Source organism: Lagenorhynchus albirostris, chromosome 16 (genome assembly GCF_949774975.1).
Source record: "Lagenorhynchus albirostris chromosome 16, mLagAlb1.1, whole genome shotgun sequence".
Classification (NCBI taxonomy): domain Eukaryota; kingdom Metazoa; phylum Chordata; class Mammalia; order Artiodactyla; family Delphinidae; genus Lagenorhynchus; species Lagenorhynchus albirostris.
The window spans coordinates 83,565,019-83,588,977 of NC_083110.1; the positions used below are offsets into that span (position 1 = coordinate 83,565,019).

Consider the following 23,959-nt stretch of genomic DNA (forward strand, 5'->3'; position numbering starts at 1 on the left):
GCCTCACTTCCCACCTGAGCCACGTGTCCTGGCTCCAGCTGGGGCCCCAGGGAACCTCCCACTGGCCTCCATCCACGGCCCACGTCTGCAGGAGGAGAAGCCGTGGGGCTGGCCCTGCCCCCTCCCCTCTGGGTCCCTGCATCCTCACCCTGACGGCCTTGCGTTCACAGCTCAGGTGGCCCGTGGGGCCCTGCCAGGGAGGTGTCCCCCTGTGGCCTAGATGCACCTCCAGATAAAGCCACAGCGAGGTGTCACCGAGGGTGGACAGCGCCCCCAGAGGCCCAGCGGCTCTTGGTGGACAGTTAGAACCGTGGCCAGTCGGCTGGAGGAACAAGGGGATGTTCCAGCGGCCAGGCAGGCAGAGGAGGCCTCACGCCCCACCTCTCAGGGGTCGGCCTGGGCAAGGACGGACCCTCCTGAAGGGAAGCACCCCTTCCGCAGCCCCGCCGCCCCGTCCCCCAGGCTGCTCGCCCTCGGGTGGGGAAGACTTCAGTGGGGACGCCCCCGGCTGGCACCTGCTCGTCCGTGCCCAGGCGCGGCCCGATCTGCTGCCACAGCAGCTGCTTGGCCTTCACCCACGTGGCGATGAGCTGCTGCCGGATGCTGACGGGCACCGCCTCCTCAGGCACCGTCCCATTGGTCAGGTTCAGGGCGAACTCGCAGACCTGAAACAGAGGTGTCCTTGCTCATGACACCTGAATCCAAACAGGGGACCCGAGCCAAGACCCAAAGCTGCAAAAACAAGCAGACCCGGTGCTGGGTCCAGAAGGGACGGTGGCCCGAACACGCCCTAGTCCTGGGGCTGAGGCACAGCCTCAGCAGGAAGGAGGCGCCGCTCCCGGCCACCCCCGGGGCAGCCGCAGGCTCTGCGCCTCCCTCAGACTCACTACGGAACTCATCTTCGCTCACGTTTACTAGGAATGGGTGAGGGGTCATCCGTGCTTGCCAGCACCCATCAACATCCCTCCTCCTCGACTGGGAAGGCCGCCACACAGTCCACGTCCCCGGGAGGCGCAATCAGGGCGCGAACAACCCCCTCGGCCACCGTGGAACCGCCCGTAGCCCCGGCCTGTGCGCCCTTCCCTCGGTGTTGCGGCTTTCCTGTTCTGAACTGACACTGGCCCTATTTTTCTGGCCTTATGTCCACCCTTTTCTGAGCTCTGGGACTTGCAGGGACGTCCCCACCACTGACACCCAGGTGTTCTCGTCTTGTCTCCTCGCTCTTAGAGAAAGCGTGTCCCCCCACCCCACGCCCCACTTCTGGGCAGCTGAGAATGCCTGCAGCTTCCTTCCTGAACCGCTCTCCCACTGACGCCCGCACTGCCCGGGGTCCGCCACTCCCCCGGCTCCGATCCCACCCTCGGGCGCGGCACCTCCACCGCGGTCCTGACTTCAGAGGCGGCCTCAGGGTCTAGCGGCGTATGAAGTGGGTTTGAGCGTGTGTGTCTTCTAGACTTCTCTGGCGTCAGGGCTGGGATCCAGGCGATGATCAGGCCTCGTGCCAGGGTGCTGCAGAGCGCCGCCAGCAGCGCCAAGTCTCTGGAAGAGAAGCATGTCCGGGCCAGGCCATCCCAGGGAGGAAGCCATGGTGACAGGACTGCCTGCGGTGAAGGCTCGTCCTCCACCAGGCGGCCTTCACGCCTGGGAGACACCTGTGCCGTGTGGGCTGGACTCCTCAGGGAGTCCTGCGGGGCCTGGACAGAAAGGCCCACCTGGCCACCGTGCCCACTGCCAGGCCGTCCAGCAGGCCCTCCACTGGGCGACAGATGGAGCGGGCTTGGACCAGAACCTCCCTGCTTCTTCCTGAAACATCTCAGCACCAAAACATTTAAAACCATCAAAAGGGGTCCGAGCTGTGTCTACGACAGAGACACGGACACCCGCCTAGAAAGAGAGGTGCTCCCGCAACCCCTATGGTCCTGGGGACCCTGCCTGGGCCTCGCGCCCAGAGGAGAGGTGAGGGCACTGGCAGGCCGTCCTCCATGGCTGCTCCGTCCTATTCGCAGTGTAAAAGTCCCCATGTGCACATGTAGCTGCGTCCTGACTCACTCAAGCCTTTCTGCTTCGGGATCTGGCGGAAAACTTTAAAGCTGAGTGTTTAGACTAAATGCCCAAGCAGCAGAGAACACAAAGAGGGCTTCACACAGTCACCCTCATTAGGTGAAGGTCTGGCCTGACTTGACGCTTTCACACTTCCAACTTCAGGTAGTGAAAACATCGGTCTCTCATGAGTTCACACCACCTGGATATGAAAACTCCCGGACACTGATTTCCAACCCGCCCCAAATCAGACCAAGGTCGGTTTCCACCCCTGTTCCTACGAGGCTTGGGCCTCGCCAACCTCCCTCAGAATCGCACTGTTTGCAACAAGAGTGTGACAGGCCGGGAAGCTGCGTGGCAGTGGTGCTGCTGGGAATCCGTGTACGGGCCCGAGGGCGTCTGAGCACCTCATCGATCCCCACACGGTGCCCTGCGGCTTAGAGAGGGTGAGTATCTTGCTCGGGGTGCACGGCCAGTACACAGAGGTCCTGTCACTGCTACGCACTAGGTGAGGGTGGCCCCGCACGTCCCACCCCACAGCTCCCGGCCCGATCCCAGGGTCTCTGGCAGGGGCAGGATGGGGCCCTCCTGGGAAGCCAGGATGCACACAGCGACCGGCAGCCTCACCCACCCGCTGTGGCCCATGGCCTTGACGATGCCCAGGAGGTGGTACAAGGCGTCCACGAGCTCCCTCTGGCGCCCGGCCGTGATGAGGTGCTGGTTGTGATTCAGGACGTAGACCGCGGCGTTCTGCACGAGCCACGCCTCCTGTATCATCTGCCCAATGTCGGCTGAGCGCAGCCAGCTGTTCATGGTGTACTGCGACAGGCCCTCTATCCAGGTCCTACAGAAGGCGTGCGTCAGGCTCTCCCCGGGATTAAGACCCTTCCCAAAGCGGCAGGAAGACACCAGTGTGAAGCCATCCCTAGAGCCCAGGGGTCAGAAAGTTGCCCTGCTGGGGGCTGCCCGCCACTGCCGCTGAAGGACCCAGCCTGCCCATCTCCTCCCACCTCCACCCCATCCGCCTGGCTCTCCCATCTCCCTGCTGGACGCCCCTCGCCCTGCCCCTCCCTGGCCGAGGACGGACCCCTGGCCGAGGCTTGCAGGCCGCCAGTCCAGCTCTGCACCTGCCTGTGCCCAGTCTCCCCGGCCCATCACACGCAGGCTGCCCTCCTCCGTCCACATGGGCGCGTGGGACCTGCTGGCCTCAGACCAGCGCCTGGCAAGCCCTTTCTCTAAAGGGCCAGACAGTTAGTACCCTGGGCTTCGACAGCTGCATGGAGTCTCTGTTGTGTGTTTCTCGCTATTTAACTTCACAAACTTAAAAGCCATCAAAACCACTGTTAGCTCGTGGGCTGTACAAAAGCGGTGGTCAGGTGTGGCCTGGGCCCTCCCCCAGGCGTGGGGAGCCCGGCCCAGACGGAAGTGGCGGCGGCCCCTGGGGAAGGCCGCGGGCTGCGCTCTCACAGGCGACTTAAAACACCAGGACAAACCCCATCTGCGCAAAATCAGGGCCCTCCTCCCTGTGCCTCTCGTGGGCAGAGGGAGTCCGGCGGCATCCCCAACCCCTCCACAGCAGGCGGGTGTGCGGGCCCGTCCACTGGGTGCAACAAACAGGAGAGTGGCCCCTGTCCGCATTCAGCGGGAAGCAGCCAACAGCCTCGGCTCCTGCGACACCGCAACGCGGACTCTCACTCACCACCGCGTTCACCTCTCGAATATTTAATTTTAGATGAAACAATGGCTAAAAACTGTGGTTGTTTCCACAGCACCTCGATTTCATGATTAAACCGCACTTGGCATCTCACGTGGGCAAGTCTCTGGGGGTTCCCTGTGGACCCTCTTTCCATGCACATACTTCCCGGGACAGTTTCCCATGGCCAGCCCCGACTACCGCTTCCCTCCGCAGACACCAACTCCCTCACATCTCGTTTCCACCAATAACGAGGAAGACTAACCACAGCGAACAACGACGTGAGCTAGTGAGCCGTGCTGGACAGCTGGCCACTTCCCTCACATGTCTGGGCGCGGCCTGCGTCCCAGCCTGTGCCCCCGGGCCACACATGAGCGGTGCCAGGTGCATAGGACGCGCCCCCGCGGCTCCCCTACCGGTACGTGATCCACTCGGCGTTGTCCTCTGGGGACTCGGGTATGTAGCCCACCGGGTGCTGACTCAGGTCCTCGGGGGGCATGGGACGGTCATTTAGCTGCACGCCCTCTGATCGCAGCAGGTGGACGGTGGCCTGCAGAGGAAGTGAGTGGAGTGGAGGAGAGGTCCCGGGAGCACAGACCCAGCGCAATGCCCCCAGGGACTTCCCAGCCCCTGGGTCTTCCCTGCCTGCAGCGACACTTCCCCCACCCCACGCCGTTGCTTCACCCATACACGCTGCATCTCAGAGAGAGACCGGCTCCTTTCGAGAGCACAGCCTGAGCCCCCAGGGACACAAACGTCCCCTTGTCACACCACAGGCGTCCACGGCAACCCAGTCCCCGTCCCTCCACGGCTGTGCACGGAAGCCCTGCAGGCTGACAGGACCAAGGATGGGGGGCAGGTGGCCTTGCCTGCCTCCCGGGGGTGATGCCGGCTCCATCCCTGGCTCCGCGGTCACCTGCCCCCAGCTCTCAGCATGGCCTGGCCCTCAGGAGGCGCTCAGCAAACCCTCACTGAACGAGCCGGGGAGTTCTGTCCAGGTTACCCCATCGACCCCCAAAATAAACAACCTCGAGTGGCCCCAAGAATCCCGAAGTTACAAAGTATCACCAAAATCACCACCACGTGCAGGTGCAGAGATGCCAGTGCCAGCTTAGACCCAGCTCAGCCACCTGGCTGACGCTGGGGTCTCTGCATGCTCACTGCAGGGGGCGGGAGCGACCCCAGGTCAGGGCTGAGGGGGTTGGTCGCCAGCAGCCTTCAGCGGCCTCTGAGGGGCTGAGATGAGAACTCACGCTCCTCCCTTACAATGGGTTCAAAGTGCTTTTGAAGCTATCCCCATGCAGAGGGCACTCCCAAATCCAGTAACCATCAGCCTGCGGTACCTACGTCACCGTGGATTCACAGTTCAAACATTATTTCTAAGGAAAATTAACATCTACACCCCTCACGATACATTCTGATTTATATCTTTCTCCCAGAAAATCTCCCAAGAACCCGGGAAAACTTCCCTAAAGAACAGGCTCCTTCGGGAGCAGGGCTGGGGTATAGGGCCACGTCCGTGCAGAGGCAGGTGACACGGGGGCCGAGGGGCCGTGGGCAGGGACGCACCTCAGCGTTGATGAACCCCACCTCCGCGAACTCGCGCAGCAGGCTGGGGGACACCGGCCTATGCAGGGTGGCGTCTGACTGGCCCGAGGAGTCCTGCTCCGCGCCGTCCCCGCCCTTCTTCTTCTTCCCTGGAAACAGCAGAGCGGCAGGATGCTCAGAACCCGAACAGCCTTTCAGGGAACGCGGCGCAGCCCCGGGTGCGGCGGCGGGGTCTCTGCGAGGTGGCACTGTGCCCAGGAGGGGCTGGCAGAAACCTCCCAAGCGCAGGGGCCCCACGGGGTGGCGAGGTGTCCCCAAAGCCAGCTTGGCCATGGCCAGTCTCCCACCGATTCCCTGACAGCTGGGCTCTTGGTTCTGTTTGCGCTGTTCTGCCCCTCAAGAGGCCCCGGCCCCGCCCCCAACACCCAGGCCCTGGGCCTCCTGGGACTGCCTGCAGGTCCCCCCATCCTCACCGTCCACAAAACCAACCTCTTCCAGAGACCTGCAGGCCGGACTCGTGCGGACCCAGCGCTGACGGGGGAGCCGGCCCAGGCCCACGCTCTGCCCGCAGGCCCCCGCCTGCAGCCCTGGGTCCCCTCGCTGAACCCCGCGGGCCCCGCAGCAACCCCAGGTCGCCTGGGGAGATCCCGCCAGTGCGGGCGCCCAGGCGTGGCCCCGGGGCCTACCTCGCCTGAGCCTCGCCTGCCGCTCCACCTTGCCGACGTCATACGCGAGGCAGAAGCGGCTGGCCGTCCGGCACACATCCCACACGCCCTGCTTCCGGGCCACCTTGGCCAGCTCGGCCCAGATCTGTACCCTGCACAGGTGCACGATGAGCTCTCTGCTCGGGAGAACCGGCGCAGGGCTCCTGCCACGAGCCCAATGGACGCCCCAGCCTGGACGCGAGGCGACGGGCAGACCCGCGGGGGTGCTGCCCGGGGCCAGGCGAGGCGGCAGGCAGCGGTCCGGTGCCCCCGCCGCGACGACCCAGGAGCCCCCGCACGCCCCCCGGCCACCGCCCACTCACCTCTCCTTGGCGTTCCGGCCCTGCAGGCGCTGCACGTGCCCCGCGGCCTCATCCACGCTGAGGGAGTGGTGCTGCGCCTTCGCGTACAGGTAGGTGAAGCGGCCCCGCTTTTCCCCGGTGGAAACTGAGGGTGGACAGCGGGACGGGGCAGTGACGCGGCGGGTCCCGGGTCAGGGCACGTTCCCGCAACCCCAGCGCGCAGGACTCTGGACGGGTGTGGTGGTGCCTCCCAGGCGTCTTTTGACCTTTTCATGAAGATTAGGTCCCACTAGCTGTGCCTTTGTAGGGGAGGGGCGCCGGGCACTAGGGGCAGCTGGTGCACAGAACGACCCCCTCTGCACCCGCCAGGCCGGCCCCAAGAGCCTCCACCCGCGCCCAGCACAGTGGTGGCCTCTGTCCCCACGGCCCCCCACCTTCAGGAGCCGACTGGCGGGGACCCCGCGGAAGGCCCCCGCCTGGCCAGGTACTCCTGCCCGGCCCCTCGCCGAGTGAAACGCACCAAGAGAGCCCGAGCGTGTCCGGGGCGGCTGCCCACTGGGCCCGTGCCCCTCACACCCAGCAGGACAAGAAGGAAGCACGGGGTGGCACTGCCACGCCCCTGACGGGGTGACAACAGGACCTGGTGACATGCGGCGGCCACAGAGACAGCACAAGGTCCGTGGCCCACCGAGGCCAAGGGTCACATCCTAGAGCCATCCCCCAGTCCACATCCCAGATCCACCACACTGGCCACCGTGGGATCCCTCCGCGGCTCCTATCTGCAGACGGCAGGGGCTGCCCGGCTGAAGGCTGCTGGGGGAGCCAACATTAAGGGAGCCCTGGGCGACCTCAGGTGGGACTCTGAGAGGAAGGACGCCGGGGTGCTCCAGAGCCGGGCGCTAATCTGCCATCTGCAAGGGTTCGATATACTTGGGGGTAATGCAGAGAAGCCCAGGACCCCCATCCTCGGGGGGGACGGTGGCATGGGGGCAGTGCCCCCTAAAGTATACGAGGAAGCCCTGACCCCCAGAACTCCAGAATGTGGCCTTGTTTGGAGATGGCTCTTACCAGGAAAAATCAAGTTAAAGTGAGGTCATTAGGGTGGGCCCTAATCAATTACGACGGGTGTCCTTAAAAGGGGAAATTGGACACAGAGAGAAACGGGTGCAGAGGCAAGCCAGCCGTGTGGGCCCCGGAGACAGGCCCAGGCGGCCCCTCCCTCCAGCCCCCCGGTCTCAGGCTTCGGGCCTCCAGGCTGTGTGAGCCTCCCCCCTCGCCACGGGAGGTGCTCTGTCGCGCAGAGTGGGGACAGGAGGCTGCACACCAGCACCTGAGGCCCATGTGGGCGGAGGTCGAGGGCGGGTGGGTCAGGCGTGTGTGTGCTGCTGAGAGAGCCTGCACACCTTTGGCCTCGTTCTCACTGTCGAGCACGATCTGGAAGGTGTCAGGGGCCAGGGCCAGGCCCGCGGTCACCAGCAGCGCCCGCTTCTTGCGCACACTGTCCTCCGGCATCGCTTTCTTTGCCTGCGAAGGGTAGATGGCGTGATGAGCACCCGCGTCGTCCAGAGCAGCTCCGCTGCCCGTCTCTGCTGAGCGCTCCTGGCCTGACGGGGCCCCGCCCCGGACGCCTGCCCTCCCCAGGCGCAGAGGCCCCAGGGCCCAGGTCCGGGGGGGCGGGGCGCACCTGCTCAATGGCCAAGGTGGCCTTGTCCTCGGTGCGCTCGGGGACCTGGCACGGCGTGGCGCAGAGGTGCAGGCGGTTGAGGGCCATCCTGAGCGTGTCCTGGTAGAGGCCCAGGGTGTCCAGGAGCATGGCCTTCCTCAGGTGCCCCATGGCAGGCTCCAGCCGGTCCGCACCCTCCTCAATGTACGCCATCTCCATGTGCACTTGGCAACGGAACAGGACCATGAGGCTGCGGGGACAGACAGCATTGCAAGAGCCCGGCGGGGCTGTCGCGGGACACCCCTGGTGCCTGGTTTTCCAGCCCCGCCTTCTGCCCTTCGTTACCCCAAGGACCCACGGAGGACCAAGAGGTGGTCCCTGCAGACCACAGGAGACCTCGGAGCCCACTGGCGCACCAGGGCCAAGGAGCGGCAGCTGGGCCCAGCCAGGCTCCATGCTACAGAGAACGACTGCGGCACGAAAGCCAGGTGGCAGGCTCAGCAAACGCGGGGCGCCCGACGCTGCATCTCGTCCAGCACCCCGGGAGGCTCCTGGCGTGGCCAAGCAGGTGAATTTAGCACAACCGAAGCCCAGGTTTTGCCTCAGCGGATGGGCCGTCTCGGCTCTGCTCTGAGTTCTCTCCATCTCATCGGCCGAAGCACACACACCCCTGCTCAGAACGCCTCTCGTGGACCCGTGGCCCTGCCTGGCGTTTGCTCCTGCTGCTGCCTCTGCTGGAGCCTCCTGGGCTGGGCGGGGCTGGAGACGGCCGTGTCTAAGCTGGTAACACAGTCTCCTCAAAGCCTTTCATCCACAGCACGCAGAGCCCCATGCCACAGCCTCCACCCTGGACGCGAGCATCAGAAAAGCCAACAAAATTGGTCGAATTAAAGTTCTAGGAGACCCACGAGCCGACCCTCAGCCACGGCAAGGCATCAGCGTCACACGCTAGGCCTGTGACCTCAGGGAAGAGGACGCAGTGCCCAAGGCGCCTGGAGGCTGGCGCTCCGCTGCTCGGGGGCCGGGAGTGGCGGGCAGGAGAGGGCACCTGGTTGATGCCAAGGGCGAGGTCTGCGCTCCCGTCAGGGAAGCAGGTTCCACGGACTCTGCCCGGAAGCCTGGACAGCAGCCAGTAATAGGCCACTTTCTTCTGTGTTGAGGCAGTGGAAGAGGAGGCCCACAGAATGGGAGCTGGACCAGCACCGAACTGTGTGCTCTGGGCAGCCTGACCCTGAATCCATAATGCGAGACTCATCCAGGGCTGGACCACGCGAGGAGCCATCTGAGGCAAGCTGACACCACAGAGAGAGGGCTACACGGAGGCACAGCCCTGGTCAGGAGCAACCCGGCAGGCGGAGAGGGCTACACAGAGGCACAGCCCTGGTCAGGGACAACCCGGCAGGCGGAGAGGGCTACACAGAGGCACAGCCCTGGTCAGGAGCAACCCGGCAGGCGGAGAGGTCTACACAGAGGCACAGCCCTGGTCAGGAGCAACCCGGCAGGCGGAGAGGTCTACACAGCGGAACAGCCAGCATCAGGAACAACCTGGTAAACCATTGGCTCAAGGAAGCCACAGAGATGATGGTGAGTAAGCACAGCAGGCTCGAATGAGAGACTCCGTCCCTGCCAAAACAGGATGAATGGGACCAGATGAAAAGGATTAGAAATGAGTAATTTTCAGAGTTCCTTCTGTTTCCAACTGTGATCAAGTCTCTGCCATGAGTATCCACTGTGAAGCTGGACCAAACACAGCACTGGGTCTGAGCAGCACAAGCCTGGGGTCCCTGGAGGCGGGAACTCAGGAAGGAGCCCGCACCCTGCCTGGAGACAGTGTCCCGTGGCATCGCGGGCAGAGCACTGGGCCCAGAACCAGGGCACCTGCCGTCCACAGGGAGGGTCTCTGCTCTGGGCTGGGAAGGCTGCTCCAGGCTGGAGAAGAGGAGCCGGGTACCAGAGCAGCTGTTGCTGGCCTGCCCACCAGAGAGGAGAGAGCTGAGTATCCCTCACTCACACCCCGGATGTCAGCCGAGCCCACGGAGATCGCGGGTGCAACCGGGCTAGAGGTTGAGCCCCACTGAGACAGGCTGGAAGACACTGTAACCTTCTAGAGATATGGCCAACAAAACAAGAAGCCAGCTCTCAACCAGTAACTGAAGTACCCAAGAGAACAAAAAGCAACACTCTCTTTAAAAAGATCACAGAATCCACAGACTCCACAGTGCACCAACCACAACATTCGGTACACAATAAAAAACTACTGGACATGCAAGGAAACAGGAAAAGGTAACCCACAGTCAGAACGTAAGAGGGGCCAGATGCTGGGTTTTTATCAGAAACTACGAAGGCCAGAAGAAAATGAAACAACCTCTTCAAAGGGTTTAAAGAAAAAAAAATCTGTAAACCCAGAATCCAGCAACTGGTGAAAATAATCTTCAAAGATGAAGATGAGGTGAAGTCATTTTCAGATCAACCAAAGCCAAAAGAATTCATCACCAGCAGTCATGCATTACAAGAAAAAAATAAAGGAAGTTCCTCAGGCTGAAATAACAGCAGAAAGAAATTTGGATCTGAGGGTAAGAAAGAAGAGCGAGCCTGTGGGATTGACAAAGAAGTGGGCAAATATAAGAGACTATTGATTTTCTCTGTAATTTTCTTTAAAAAACAACTGGCTGCTAAAAGCAAAACAATGACCTGTAAGATGAGGCCCATAACACATTGAGAAGTAAAAGACATGCCAACAACCACACAAAGTGGGGTAGATGAAGGGAAATGCGTGAGGTTTTCCCTTTGCCGGGTGGGAAGCACCACCTCACACAGACTTGGCTAAGGAGGATGTGCACTGTTAGCCCTACAGCAATCCCCCCCACCCCAAGGGTACAGTGGACAAAAAAGCTGATAGAGGAAGTAAATCCAATGGTAAAAAATTCAATTAACCTCAAAGAAGGCAGGGAAAGAGCAGCAGCAGAACAGAAGGGACAACTGGAAACAAATGATGAGATCGTAGACAAGTTCAAAGCTACACTAAACGCAAAGAGACTAAACACTCCAGTTAAAAGGCAGAGATTATCATACTAGACAGAAAGAAGTGAGGCCAAACTACATGCTATTAAAAGCTGTGTTCTACACTTTAAATTGGAAGATCCACAGGGATGAGAATTGAAAGGATGGAAAAAGAAATGCTTCAGACGGGCCCAGATGGTTTCACTGGATTCTATCAAACATTTAAGGAAGAAAACACCAATATTGCACAAACTCCTTCAGAAAGCAGAGGAGGAAGAATCCTTCCCACCTTCCCAATTCATTTAATAAATTCAGCATGACCTTGATGTCAAAACCTGACAAAGACATTACAAAAGAAGAAAATCACAGGCCAACGTCCTCATGAACCTACACGTAAAAATCCTTAACAACACGCTGACATATGTCAGGACCATGCAGAGAATGCAAGGTTGGTTCACCACTCAAAGTTCAATCAGCATAATTCACCACATTAAAGAACAAAAGAGAAAAGTCACAGACCTTTTAATAAATGCAGAAGAAACATTTGACGGCACTCAACACCCACCCATGATTAAAAAACAACACAATGAAGGGACATTAACAATGTTTGTATTCTATTGTGTGCAATTATATCTCAATAAAGTTAATCAGAAAAAGAACTGTCAGAGGAAAAGAGGGCAACTAGAAGACATTATTTTTAAAAATCAGGCAAATATGAAAATAAACTAAAAGGATATTTTGGAAGAAATAGTCATTAAAATTTAAAAACATAGGCTAAAGAAAGGAAGGAAAATTAGAGAATTTGTAAAATAAAAGAGTACTAATGGCCTGGAGGAAATCTGTCAGAATTCAGCGTGTCACACATGGGGGGTGGGGCCATGAGTGTGGAAGGTTCGCTGGGGGCGGGGGGGGGGGGGTTGGTAGCTGGGCTAGGAGCCTGTCATACATCCCCATGGGATTCCAGAAGGAGAAACTATTTTCAAAATGGGTAAAAATCCCAGATTTGAAGAGAGATGCACCTCTTCACAGCCAAGACCCCCAGGTGCCGGCAGGAAATGAACCATACCGGAGACCCTGGGGACCCCCCTTGCCCACCCTCAGGCTGACAACCAGGCCCCTGGCTCCCCTGCCGAGACCCCTGTTCCGAGGGCTCAAGTAGGCGACGAAACCCAACCCTAATTAATCACAGGAGCAGACGGGGCAGGGCAGCTCTCCCCACCGCCCCTCCCTGCGGCTGCAGCCCCTCCTGGGTGACCCCCCACAGCTCCTCTCTGCCCACACACCAAGTCCCCGTCTCCCAGACCCCTTGTCTGCCAGGGACCAACTGCAGCATCCCCATGGGCTGCGACCCCCAGCCGGGGGGCCTCACTGACTCACCGCCCACTCCACCTTCCCTCCTGCGCCTGTGCCCACAGGCCCTGTGCCCTGCCATCCCCCTGCCATGCAGCCCAGGACCCTCCTGACAAAGCCCTATCTCCTCAGCCCCTCTCAACCTCAGATGGGTGCCGCCCGGGTGCCCCCCAGCCTCCCCCCTGCAAGGCCCTGCCCCTCGCACTCCAGACACACCTCCCCCACGGCCTGCCGGCCTCTCAAGCTGGCCCTTCTGCGGGGAGCCGTGGAGTCCTGCTGCCCTTCCTGCCCACTTTTTTGGGAAAATGAGTTGGACTTCGTCCTTACCCCAAGGGTCTCCCGCCCGCTTGTCTCCCCCCGGGGGGAGAGCCCAGGACCGCCACCTGTCCACCTTCTCCAGGACCTCCGCGATGCTGGCCAGCGACTTCCGCAGATGGTGCCGCAGGTCGTGCTGCAGCAGCGGGAGGCAGGTGTTCCACTGCGTGGCGCACACCACGTGGATGACCCGCGGGTCGCCCAGGCGCACAGCTCGCTGGAGCACCACGTCCAGTCTCTGTACTATATTCAGCTGGGTCTGCACAAAGGACAGTGGCCCATGTGTGAGGCTGGGGGCAAACGCGCAGCACAGGGCGAGCCAGGGCAGCCCCGGCCGACCCTGAGCCCAGGAGGCCGCGGGGGGGCCCGGGCCCACAGTCTGAGTCTGTCTGTGGAAACGGCCTGCATGATTTTCTCTAGAAGGGCCTGGCTCGGTCGAGACCCTGCCTTAGAACGGGCTCTGCGCCCTCTGGGTGCGTCTCTCCTCTGTGAGCCCATCTGAGCGAAGCTGCTGATCTCCTGGCCCTGTATATTTATGGGGCCCACGCCCAGTGACGTCCAGTGAACAGCTCCTCCAGTCCGTGCCCCACACGCCCTGCCCAGCAGACAGGCGCTGGCCGGCCTCAGCCTGTGCAAGGGGCCTCACCAGCTCCATGCCTCCCTCAGCGCCCACTAGGGCTGCCTTGGCGCCTAAGCTCAGCCATGTCCATGGGCCCTGGCTTCTGGCACCTGGGGGCCTCCCCTCGTGCTGCTCCCAAGCCACAGGGACCAGCACAGGCTTGGGGTTCAGACCCTGTGACTCCTGCCTGCCAAGATGTGTCCATCAAAGCCTCATTGAACCGGTGCCCCTGAAGGGCCCCTGGCCCGAGGTCCGAGGCCGACAAAGGCAGAGGGACACAGCCCTGCAGTCTCTGCGCCACCACCAGCCAGCACCAGCACGCGGTCAACAGGTAGCCCACGACCTCCCTCGAGAAGATCAACGCCGGCAGGGGCAGCCACCTGGGCAAGTCCAAAGGGAACACGCACATCCCCCAGGTGGCCTCAAACTCGCAGAGCCCCGGCCCAGCTGATCGTCCCCTGGCAGAGCTCACGGCACCGACGCTGCCTCTCCTGCTCCAGAGGGGCAGCACAGCCCGGCTCCAGGGCTCCAGAGAGGGTCCCAGGAGCTGAGCCAGGGGGCGGACACCTGGGCCCCAGAGAAATGCCAGCCGCCATCGCTCTGTTTCAGGGTATTTTGGTTCCCTTTTTCCAACTGCAGGATTCTTACTAAAGAACATAAATGATCGCTGGATTCCTTTTCGGGCGGTGGCTGCTGGACCAGCTCTGACTGCATTACATAGGACGCTGAGCTCACATGGTCTGTCACTTTGCCACCATGTTCACCAGGCTGCCGTGCGCCAACTCCTCAGAGAGACAGCTGCCTCCTCAGTAAATACCAGTGGAATATTCTAGACAAGTCAGGGGTTTCCAAAGGGGGCAGCGAGGGAGGAACGTTCGTGCGGGTCCTCTGGACCTGCCCTCCACCCTCCCCGAGGTCCCCCTCCCCCATCCCGTGATGACCTCACCACTTCACTGGAGCCCCTCTGTTTCCCAAGCCCAGCGAGGCCGACAGCCCCGCACTAGAGCCAGGGCAACATGTGCCTTCCTGGACCTGAGTCAGGATGGCAAAGTGCTCTCATGGAGACTCAGCGATCACCAATGGCAAGTGTTATCAGTGTGCTGGGGTGGGCCACTCCACACAGGCCGCAGGAGGGCTTGGCCAGAGGACGGTCCCACCCCAGCCCCTGGCCCAGAGAATGGGCTGCATGAACCCAGACGTCCGCCAGGCCAAGGTGGCCCTGGGAGCCGTGGGGGACCCAGCTCCGTGCCGCAGAGGAGGACGGCAGCCGGCCTTGGCAGCTGGGGGCCACCCAGGCCCCTGGAGCTCCTGCCAGAGAGGCCACAGTCACGGGTGGGAAACCAGGGCACAGGGGGCTGGCCCGTGCCTGTCAGGTCTCCCCCCCGAACCTGGCACCAGTCAAATCACAGGGTCCAGGGAACCTGCACAACAGTTCAGCATCTGCTGCGGCTCCCAGTCGAGGACTTACCTCCACAGCCTCTCGGGTGTAGATTTTCATTTTATTTGCAAGTCTTTCAGCTTCCAATTCATACTCCAGGCATTCGATTTCAATTAGCTCCCCGGGATCCTGCGGGGCACAGGAGTTGCTGTGTAAGACGGAGAGTTTTAACGAAAGCGATCACGCACATTCACTAACTTCAAAGACCATTTAAAAATATGACTCGTGTACTAGGTAGAAATTCAACAAATAAAAATTAGATGATACAAATATATATAAGAAAAACTTAAAATGTTTCCAAAAGATGCAAAGATTTGAATGAGAAAGCTAGAAAAAAATTGTTTTTCACCTTTGATAGTTAATTTCACTGGACACAGAACTTTTAAATAACTACACCAACTTCAGACAAACGCTCTGTTATGAAACTTGGCCGATTTCTTTCATTGAATCCCTGCCGGGTTTGGACGGGGCGTCCTGCTGGAGGCGGCGGGGTGGCGGGGGCCTGGGATTTGCTGGGTGGGTGGCTGACACACACTTTACTTTTACAAACTGCTCAGCTGTTTTCCCAAGGGGTTGCCGTTTCCCATCCCACTCCTGGCCATCTGGGACGGTTAGTCTCCAGCTTAGCCGTCTACTAGGTGTGTGCTTGTGAGATAATAGCTCACAAAGTTTCCTCTTATTGTTTTCTCTTAACGTTTTCCCCAGAAGTTTTATCATTTTAACTCACGTTTTGGTTTATGATGCATTTTGAGTTGATTTCTGTCCACGGTATGAAGTGCAGGCCGATGCTCACGTTCTCGCACGTGGTTGTTTCCTTGTCCGGTACCATTTGTGGATGAGATGCTCTGTCACCCACCGGAAGCCTCTGCACCTCATGCAAGCTGGAGGCCCCGCGCTTGTGGGTCTCTTTCTGGACCCTGTCCTGTCCCTCAGTCTCTGTGAGTCTCCATGTCAAGGCCACCCTGTCTCAACCATGGAGACTTTATATCAGGCCGTGCTCGTCTTCTGACATCGTTCTGCTTTTTCAAAGCTGCTTTTAGCTATTCTAGATCTTTTGCATTTCCACATAAATTTTATACTCAGCTTGCCAATTTTTGAAACACTCCTGCCGGGACTTTGATTGAATCGCATTGAATGTACAGTTCAATCTGGAGAAAACTGACATCTTAACAATATTGAGTCTTTTGATCCATGTTGTTACCTTTGCTTTAAATAGCCAATTATCTTTTCAAGAGATTTACAGATTTTTCCGTCTCTGTGTGACTCATGCGGCTCCCCTTGCTGGTCCTCCTCACTATTTGTGTGGATCCAGATTTCCGCCTGGCATCATTTTCCTTCTGCTTGAAAAAGTCCTTTAAAATTTCTTGTAGTGTAAGTCAGACTCTTTCAGATTTTGTATATTTTAATAAATACTTATTTTGCCTCTGATTTTCAAAGATATTTTCTCTGAGTGTAGATTTTTTAGGTTGATAGTTTTTTTGGTTTTGTTTTTTTATTCTTTTTCGGTACGCGGGCCTCTCACTGTTCTGGCCTCTCCCGTTGCGGAGCACAGGCTCCGGACGCGCAGGCTCAGCGGCCATGGCTCACGGGCCCAGCCGCTCCGCGGCATGTGGGATCCTCCCGGACCGGGGCATGAACCCGTGTCCCATGCATCGGCAGGCGGACTCCCAACCACTGTGCCACCAGGGAAGCCCGGTTGATAGTTATTTTTAATTTTATTTTAATATCTTAAGGATGTTGATCTTATGTCTTTTGACTTGTATTATTTCCTACAAAAAGTTTGCTGTCATTCTTCTCTCTGTTCCTCAGTACATAATTTCCTGCTCTTTACAGACGATTAAATTTAGAATTTTGAGCCATTATTTCTTAAAATATTTTTTTTCTGTCCCCTTCTTTCTCTATTCTTCAGGGACTCTGATTACATATACATTAGAGTTTGCTTCAAGTCGTCCCAAGCTCACTGATGTTCCCTATATCCTCCTTAGTGTTTCTTCTTTCTGTCTCATTTTAGATAGTTTGCATTACTATACCTTCGAAAGTCTGCTAATGTTTTTTTCTGAAATGTCTACTCTGCTTTATTTTTATGTAAAAATTTTAATTTAGGTATAATTGACAAATAAAATTGTATATATTTAAAGAGTAAAGTGTAAAAGCATAGACATTGTGCAATGATTCCCATAATCAAATGAATTAATACATCCATCACCTCACATTGTTATTGTTTTGTTTTCTTTTTGGTGAGAATGCTTAAGATCTTTCTTACCAAATTTCAAGTATACTCTACAAAATTCTGAACTGTAGTCACCAAACTGTACATTAGATCCTCAAAACGTATTCGTCTTAAAGCTAAAAGTTTGTCCCCTTTGATCAGTGCCTCCCCACTTCCTGCACCCCCAGGCCCTGGCAACCCCCAGGCTACTCTGTTTCTCTGTCTGGCTTCTTTCACTGAGCATATTAATCCACACTGTCACAAATGGCAGGATGTCCTTTCTCATCGCTGAATAACACTGCATTACACACACACACACACACACACACACACACACACACACACAATTTTCTTTATCCATTCATCCATCAACTGACACCTAGGTTGTTTCCACATCTTGCTTTTGTGAATAATGCTGCAGTGAACATGGGGGTGTAGGTATCTCTTTGAGATCCTGATCTCATTTCCTTTGGACATACAAACAGAAGTGTGATTGCTAAATCATATAGTAGTTCTATTTTTAATTTTTTAAAGAACTTCCTTACTGTTTTCCATAATAGCTGTATCAATTTACATTCCCAACAACAGAACACAAGGGTTCCCTTTTCTCCACATCCTCATCAACACTTGTTATCTCATCTTTTTGATAACAGCCATTCAAACAGGTGTGGGGTGATACTCACTGAGGTTTTGATTTTATCTCCCTGATGATGTTGAGCACCTTTTCATGTACGATTTGAGTATCTTCTTTGGAAAAATGTCTATTCAGGTCCTTAGCCCATGTTTCCCATTGGATGATGATGATTTCCTACTGATGTATGAGTTCCCTATATATTTTAGATATTAAACCCTTATCAGATACATGGTTTGCAAATATTTTTCTCCTATACCATAGGTTGCCTTTTCATTGTGTTGTTTCCTTTGCTGTGCAGACACTTCTTAGTTTGATGTAGTCCTACTTGTTTACTTTTGCTTTTGTTGTCATATTCAAAAAATCATTGCCCAGAACAATGTCAATAAGTTTTTGCCCTATGCATTCATATAGGAGTTTTACGATTTCAGGTCTTAAAGTCTGTAATCCATTTAATTTTTGTGGGTAGTGTAAGGTACGGGTCCAATTTCATTCATCTGCTTGTGGCCAGTTTTCCCAGCACCGTTTATTTAAGAGGCTGTCCTTTCCCCACAGCGTTTTCTTGTTGCCCTTGTCAAAGATTAGTTGACATTATGTGTGTGGCCTTATTTCTGGGCTCTCAATTCTGTTCCATTGGTCTGTGTGTCTATTTTCATACCAGTACCATATGTTTTGATTACTATAGCTTTGTGGTATAGTTGGAAATAAGGAAGTGTGATGCCTCCAGTTTTGTTCTTCTTTCTCAAGAGTGCTTTGGCTCTTCCGTGGTTCCGTACAATTTTTTTTTTTCTATTTCTTGAGAAATGCCATTGGAATTGCAATAAGGATTGCATTGAATCTGTAGGTGATTTTGGGTAGTATAGACATTTTAACAATTTTCATTCTTGCAATCCAGGAACATGGGATATTTTTTCCATTCTTTGTGTCTTCTTCAATTTCTTTCATCAATGTCTTCTAGTTTTCAGTGCACAAGTCTTTCAATTCTTTGGTTAAATGTATTCTTAAGTCTTTTACTGTTTTTGATGCTATTGTAAATGGAATTGTTTTCGTAATTTCTCTGTCAGATAGTTCATTTTTAGTGAACAGAAACATAACCAATTTTTGGATGATGATTTTGAATCCTGCAACTTAACTGAATTTGCTCATTAGTTCTAATGGTTTTTGGTGGGGTCTTTAGAGTTTTCTCTGTATAAACAGGTTATGCCAAATGCAAACAGAGACACATTTACTTCTTCCTTTCTGATTTGGATGACCTTTATATCTTTTTCTTGTCTGACTGTTGTGGCTAGAACTTCCAGTACTATGTTGCACAGAAGTGGCAAGAGTGGGCACCCTTGTTTTATTCTTGGTATTAGAAGAAAAGCTTTTATTCTTTCACCATTGAATATAATGTTAGCTGTGGGCTTGTCATATGTGGTCTTTGTTATGTGGAGGTACATTCCTTCTATACCTAATTTGTTGAGAGTTTTTATCATGACAGGATGTTGAATTTTGTCAAATGCTTTTCCTGCATCTATTAAGATGATCGTATATTTACCCTTCATTCTGTTAACGTGATATATCACATTTATTGATTTGCCTACATTAAACCATCCTTTCAACCTCAGGATAAATCTCACTGATCGTGGTGTTTGATCTTTACAATGTTCTGCTGAATTCAGTTTGCTAGTATTTTGTTGAGGATTTTTGCATCTGTGCTCATCTGGGATATTGGCCTGTAATTTTCTTTTCTTATAGTGTCTTTGTCTGGTTTGGTATCAGGGTAATGCTCACCCTGTAAACTGAATTGGGGAGTGTTCCTTTCTCTTCAATTTTTTGGAAGAATTTTTGAAGGATTAGCATTAGTTCTTCTTCAAATGTTTGGTAGAATTCACCAGTGAAGTCATCTTGTCCTTGTTTGGAGATTTTTTGATTACTGATACAATCTCCTTACTCACTGGTCTATTCAGATTTTCTATTTCTCCATGATTCAGTCTTGGTAGGTTGTTTGCTTCTGGGAATTTATCCATTTCTTATAGGATACCCATCTTCCTGGCATATAATTGTTCACAGTAGTCTCTATGATCCTTTGTATTTCTGTGTTATCAGTTGTAATGTCTCCTCTTTCATTTCTGATTCTGAGTCTTCTCTTTTTTTCCTAGTCTAGCTGTTTGTCAATTTTGTTTATTTTTTCAAAAAACCAGCTGTCAGTTTCAATGATCTTTTCTATTTGTTTTCTGGTCTCTATTTCATTTGTTTTTTGCTCTGATCTTTGTTACTTCCTTCCTTCTGCTAACTTTGGGCTTTGTTCTGTTTTTTTGTTTTTTGTTTTTAGTTCCTTGAGGTATAAATATAGGTCATTTATTTGAAATCTTTCTTTTTTCTTATTGTAGGTGTTTTCGGCTATGAACTTCCCTCTTAGGACTGCTTTTGCTATATTCTATAAGTTTTGGTATGTTGTATTTCCATTGTCCTATGTTTCAAAATCTTTTTTTCCCTTTTGATTTTTTCTTTGTTCAGGAGTATGTTGTTTAATTTCCATACTTTTGTGAATTTCTAGCTTTCCTCCTGTTGCTGATTTCTGGTTTCACACCACTGTGGTCAGAAAATCATCTTAAATTTGTTGAGACTTGTTTCATGATCTAACACAGGGGTCCCCAACCCTTGGTCCGTGGACCAGTACCAGTCCACAGCCTGTTAGGAACCAGGCCGCACAGCTGGAGGTGAGCGGCAGGCAAGCAAGCGAAGTGTCACCTGCCGCTCCCCAGCACTCGCATTACCACCTGAACAACCCCCACCCACCATCTGTGGAAGAACTGTCTTCCTTGAAACTGGTCCCTGGTGCCCAAAAGGTTGGGTACCGCTGATCTAATGTATGATCTGTCCTGGAGAATGTTCCATGTGTGCTTGAGAAGAATGTGTATTTTCCTCCATTGAATGGAATGTTCTACGGATGTCTATTAGGCTCATTTTGTCTAAAGTGTAGTTCAAGCCCAATACATACTTATTGATCTTCTGTCTGGATGATCTATCCATGTTGAAAGGGGGGTATTAAAGATTCCTACTATTGTTGCATTGCTGTCTATTTCTGCTTTCAGATTTGTTAGTATTTGCTTAATATATTTAGGTGTTCCAATGTTGGATGCATATACATGTACAATTGTTATATCCTCTTGACAAATTGATCCATTTATCATTAATGATACTATTGATGCAAAACTGCAAAAATCACATCATCTCAACTGTATGAATTGCACTTAAAAAAGACTGAAAGGAAATTTACCAATACAACAATTTAGGCCCTCCTGGTGACGGGCTTTTGAATTCCTTTCCCGTTTTTGTTTTTGTTTTTTTGCCTTTCATGTCAAGATCACAGTGAGTAGGGGTGGTGCACCCAGTCCCTGACCACCTACTTTGCTGTCCATCTTCTTCAAGTCTGAGAGGCAGTCAGAGGTGATCTCCCCACATTTCAAGATCAGAGAAAGATGAGCTAATTCAAAAAGCAAAAGAATTCTGGAAACAGAAACAAAACAGCATTGGGTCAACAGGAGACAACAAGAAACACCCACCTGTGGGTAGAATAAGTCTTCAGCTGTCATTTGCGGGAGGCAGGAATAAAATGGAAGAGAAGAGAAATCCTATGGTGAGGGTCCCTAAGCCCAGCCCCCTCTGGCCCTGACACAGGATTTGGAGGGACTTCCACTGACTCAGGGCAGGTGCAGGTGCAGCCTGATGAGGGGCTGTGAGCCCTGGGCATCACCATTTGAGCCCTTGGTGGGGGGCAGGGGTGACAAGAGACAGACACACATTTCCTCGGGGCCGGCTCTTCCTATCCTGTGACCAGAGCATTCACAGTCACCAAGTGCCAATCGTGGTCTTTGTGGAAATCAGCAGGTTGATGCTAAGATGTGCACGGAAATGCAAAGGACCTAGGCTCTCCTAAGCAACTCCGAAAAAGAACAGTCAGAGGACTAAACTGCCTGATTTTAAGACTTAATATAAAACTGCAGGAATCAAGGCAATGGTTCCCAGCCTGACACCATCACGTCTTGATGAGGCAGTTCTCTGCTGGGTGGGGACCCGTCCTGCACACGGTGGAGTGTTTAGCAGCACCCCTGGTCACCAGCAACAAGTGGCCACCAGCAGCGTCCCCAGACATGCCAGCCTCCCTTGGGGATAAGCCAACACCTCCCTGCTCTTTCCGAGGCAGGCATCATAACCTGACTGTGGCTGGACCACACGGGCTGCACTTGGTCAGCTCCTCTCAGGCCCGCAGTCTCACCCCCGCCTCCTTCTAGTGACCGCGACCCAGCTTCCGCCCACTCACAAGGAATGCGTCCAAACCGGAGGAGCCCCGGCAATGCTAACCCTTGCCTTCACTTGATACGAAAACTGAAGAGTGCCCTGTGCTGACAGTGGTCACGGAACCCCCAGGGGAGGTAAACCCTCGGTCCCACTGGTAGTCAGGTGCCAGTGTTAGCTCTGCCCCTTTAAGTCCTCCTTAAGTCCCCTGCGCCCCTTTTGGTGGCTCGGAGCACAGCTGTGGATGCCTCTGGATTGTCGTCCGCAGACCGGTCCTGCCTGTGTGTCAGTCCCCACAATGAACTTCCTAACTGCACTTTACAGAGCTGCCTGCTTTGTTTTTCAGTCTCAGAGACGCTTCTCAGCCGGGAGAACATTATCCAACACCTCCACCTCCCAGCACCCACCCCGGAAGCAAGCACCCTGTCCGCTGCAATAGGCGCCCTCCCGTCTCCCTTCACGGGGGTGGGTGCAGGTTCCTGCCCTCTGCCCCGACCCGTGCAGCCCGGACCTCCAAGCACCCTGGTGGGGCCTCCAGACCCACAGCCCCTCTGACCTCCCCGAGCTCCAGCCACCTGGGCCTGTTGTGCAGGGAAGAAGGGAGAACCCACACAGGGAGCCAGCACTGATTTTCAGTGCTTTTTCGGTCTTAACCTCACAGAACTTTTATTTCTACCCGAATTCTAGATACAGACGCTCAGGTGGGGAGGGGTCAGCGGGCGCCTCACAGACGGCTGGAGCCTCGGGGCTGAGGAAGGACCTGACCCCACAGACAGCATCTCCAAGCGGCTGAGCCTGTGACCCAGGCCAGCAGGGGCCACGCCCCTCCCAGGCCTGGGGAGCAGCTGGGCTGAGCACTCAGGAAGCCACATCACAAGCCACATGCAGTAACCTGGCAACCGCGAAGCCACAGGCCCACAGGCGGGGTGGGGGAGGGGGGCGTGTGGCGGGCGCAGGAGCAGGGGCGCAGCTGGCTCCGTGCAGGCCACATGCCGGGGCTCCTGGGGGAGCCAGGTCAGCGCCCACCGACCGGGCTGCTGGGCCAGAAGCGTGGGGACTCCCTGACGGGTCCAAATGGAGCCTGGTCCAGGATGCTGGGGGATGAACGTCAGCTCAAATTATTCTTATCTTAAATAAAACACAGCTGGGGACTTGCCTGGTGGCGCAGTGGTTAGGAATCGGCCTGCCAATGCGGGGGACACAGGTTCTAGCCCTGGTCCGGGAAGATCCCACATGCCGTGGAGCAACTAAGCCCGTGCGCCACAGCTACTGAAGCCCGCACGCCTAGAGCCCAGGCTCCGCGACAAGAGGAGCCACCGCATTGAGAAGCCCGTGCGCGGCAACGAAGACCCAGTGCAGCCAAAAATAAATAAATAAAAAAATAAAAATAAAACACATCTGTACATCAAAAATTGTTTTAAAAGACCTAAAAAGTAAACATACTGACACAATTGATAACTATACTGGAATTGGAGGGCTCAAATTTTGAAACAGAAAAAGCTTTTGTAAGTCCTTAGTAAAATGATTTACAACCTACTTTTTAAAAACTGGGCAAAAGAAATCATTGGAAAATTAATGAGAGAAAAAAATGTCCGTAAATATATGAAAAAAAGTTCCACTTCGCCAGCAGGGAGTGGACCTGCAGTGGAGTCAGTGCAGTCCTAGGAGGCGGGGCAGGTGTCCTGGTGTCATGTGGTCCCCTCTGTCCCCACGGTCCCCCCTCTGGAACCTCCCAGGGCCCCTCAGGGAGGCTGTGCCCAGGCACGGGACGAGCAGGACCTGCTCTGAGTTAGAGCAACTCAGAGAACCTGATGAAAGAGCTGAACTGGGGGTACATTCCAGACCCTTCTTTCAGCCTCTGGCTCAACTACAAGTTCCCAGGAATCCGATCCAGGACTGAGCTCTGAGCAGTGCTCGCAGGACTCAGGCAGCAGAGAGCTGACAACGGAACTGCTCAGGGAGAGGCACGCTCCTCTGCGGCTCAACTGTGAGGCGTCTATTCAGAAGGTGTAAGATGGTGTCGTAACTTGAAAAGCACTTGTGATTAGAAGTCGAATTTGACCTTTAAAAAGTATGATGTGAAGTTTCATAACCCAGGTGCTGCCAAGCAGTACACACCTCAGGACATGAAAAGACTAGAGGGAAACACTGACACCTCCACGATGC

General features: G+C 54.7%; 1 protein-coding gene across 1 annotated transcript in view; it reads right to left on the bottom strand.

Annotated features, from left to right (window-relative positions):
- The window catches only part of CFAP46 (cilia and flagella associated protein 46), an 89,524-nt gene that overhangs the window by 59,241 nt on the left and 6,324 nt on the right, over nt 1–23,959 (bottom strand). The window contains exons 9-20 of the mRNA XM_060126142.1: nt 20,905–21,004; nt 14,703–14,801; nt 12,684–12,874; nt 7,972–8,200; nt 7,691–7,811; nt 6,309–6,432; nt 5,968–6,098; nt 5,303–5,430; nt 4,150–4,283; nt 2,672–2,884; nt 1,374–1,539; nt 516–665 (exon numbers count right to left, since the gene is read on the bottom strand). Of these exons, the coding sequence (XP_059982125.1) occupies nt 516–665; nt 1,374–1,539; nt 2,672–2,884; nt 4,150–4,283; nt 5,303–5,430; nt 5,968–6,098; nt 6,309–6,432; nt 7,691–7,811; nt 7,972–8,200; nt 12,684–12,874; nt 14,703–14,801; nt 20,905–21,004 (1,786 nt within the window). The remainder of the gene's footprint in view (nt 1–515; nt 666–1,373; nt 1,540–2,671; nt 2,885–4,149; nt 4,284–5,302; nt 5,431–5,967; nt 6,099–6,308; nt 6,433–7,690; nt 7,812–7,971; nt 8,201–12,683; nt 12,875–14,702; nt 14,802–20,904; nt 21,005–23,959) is intronic.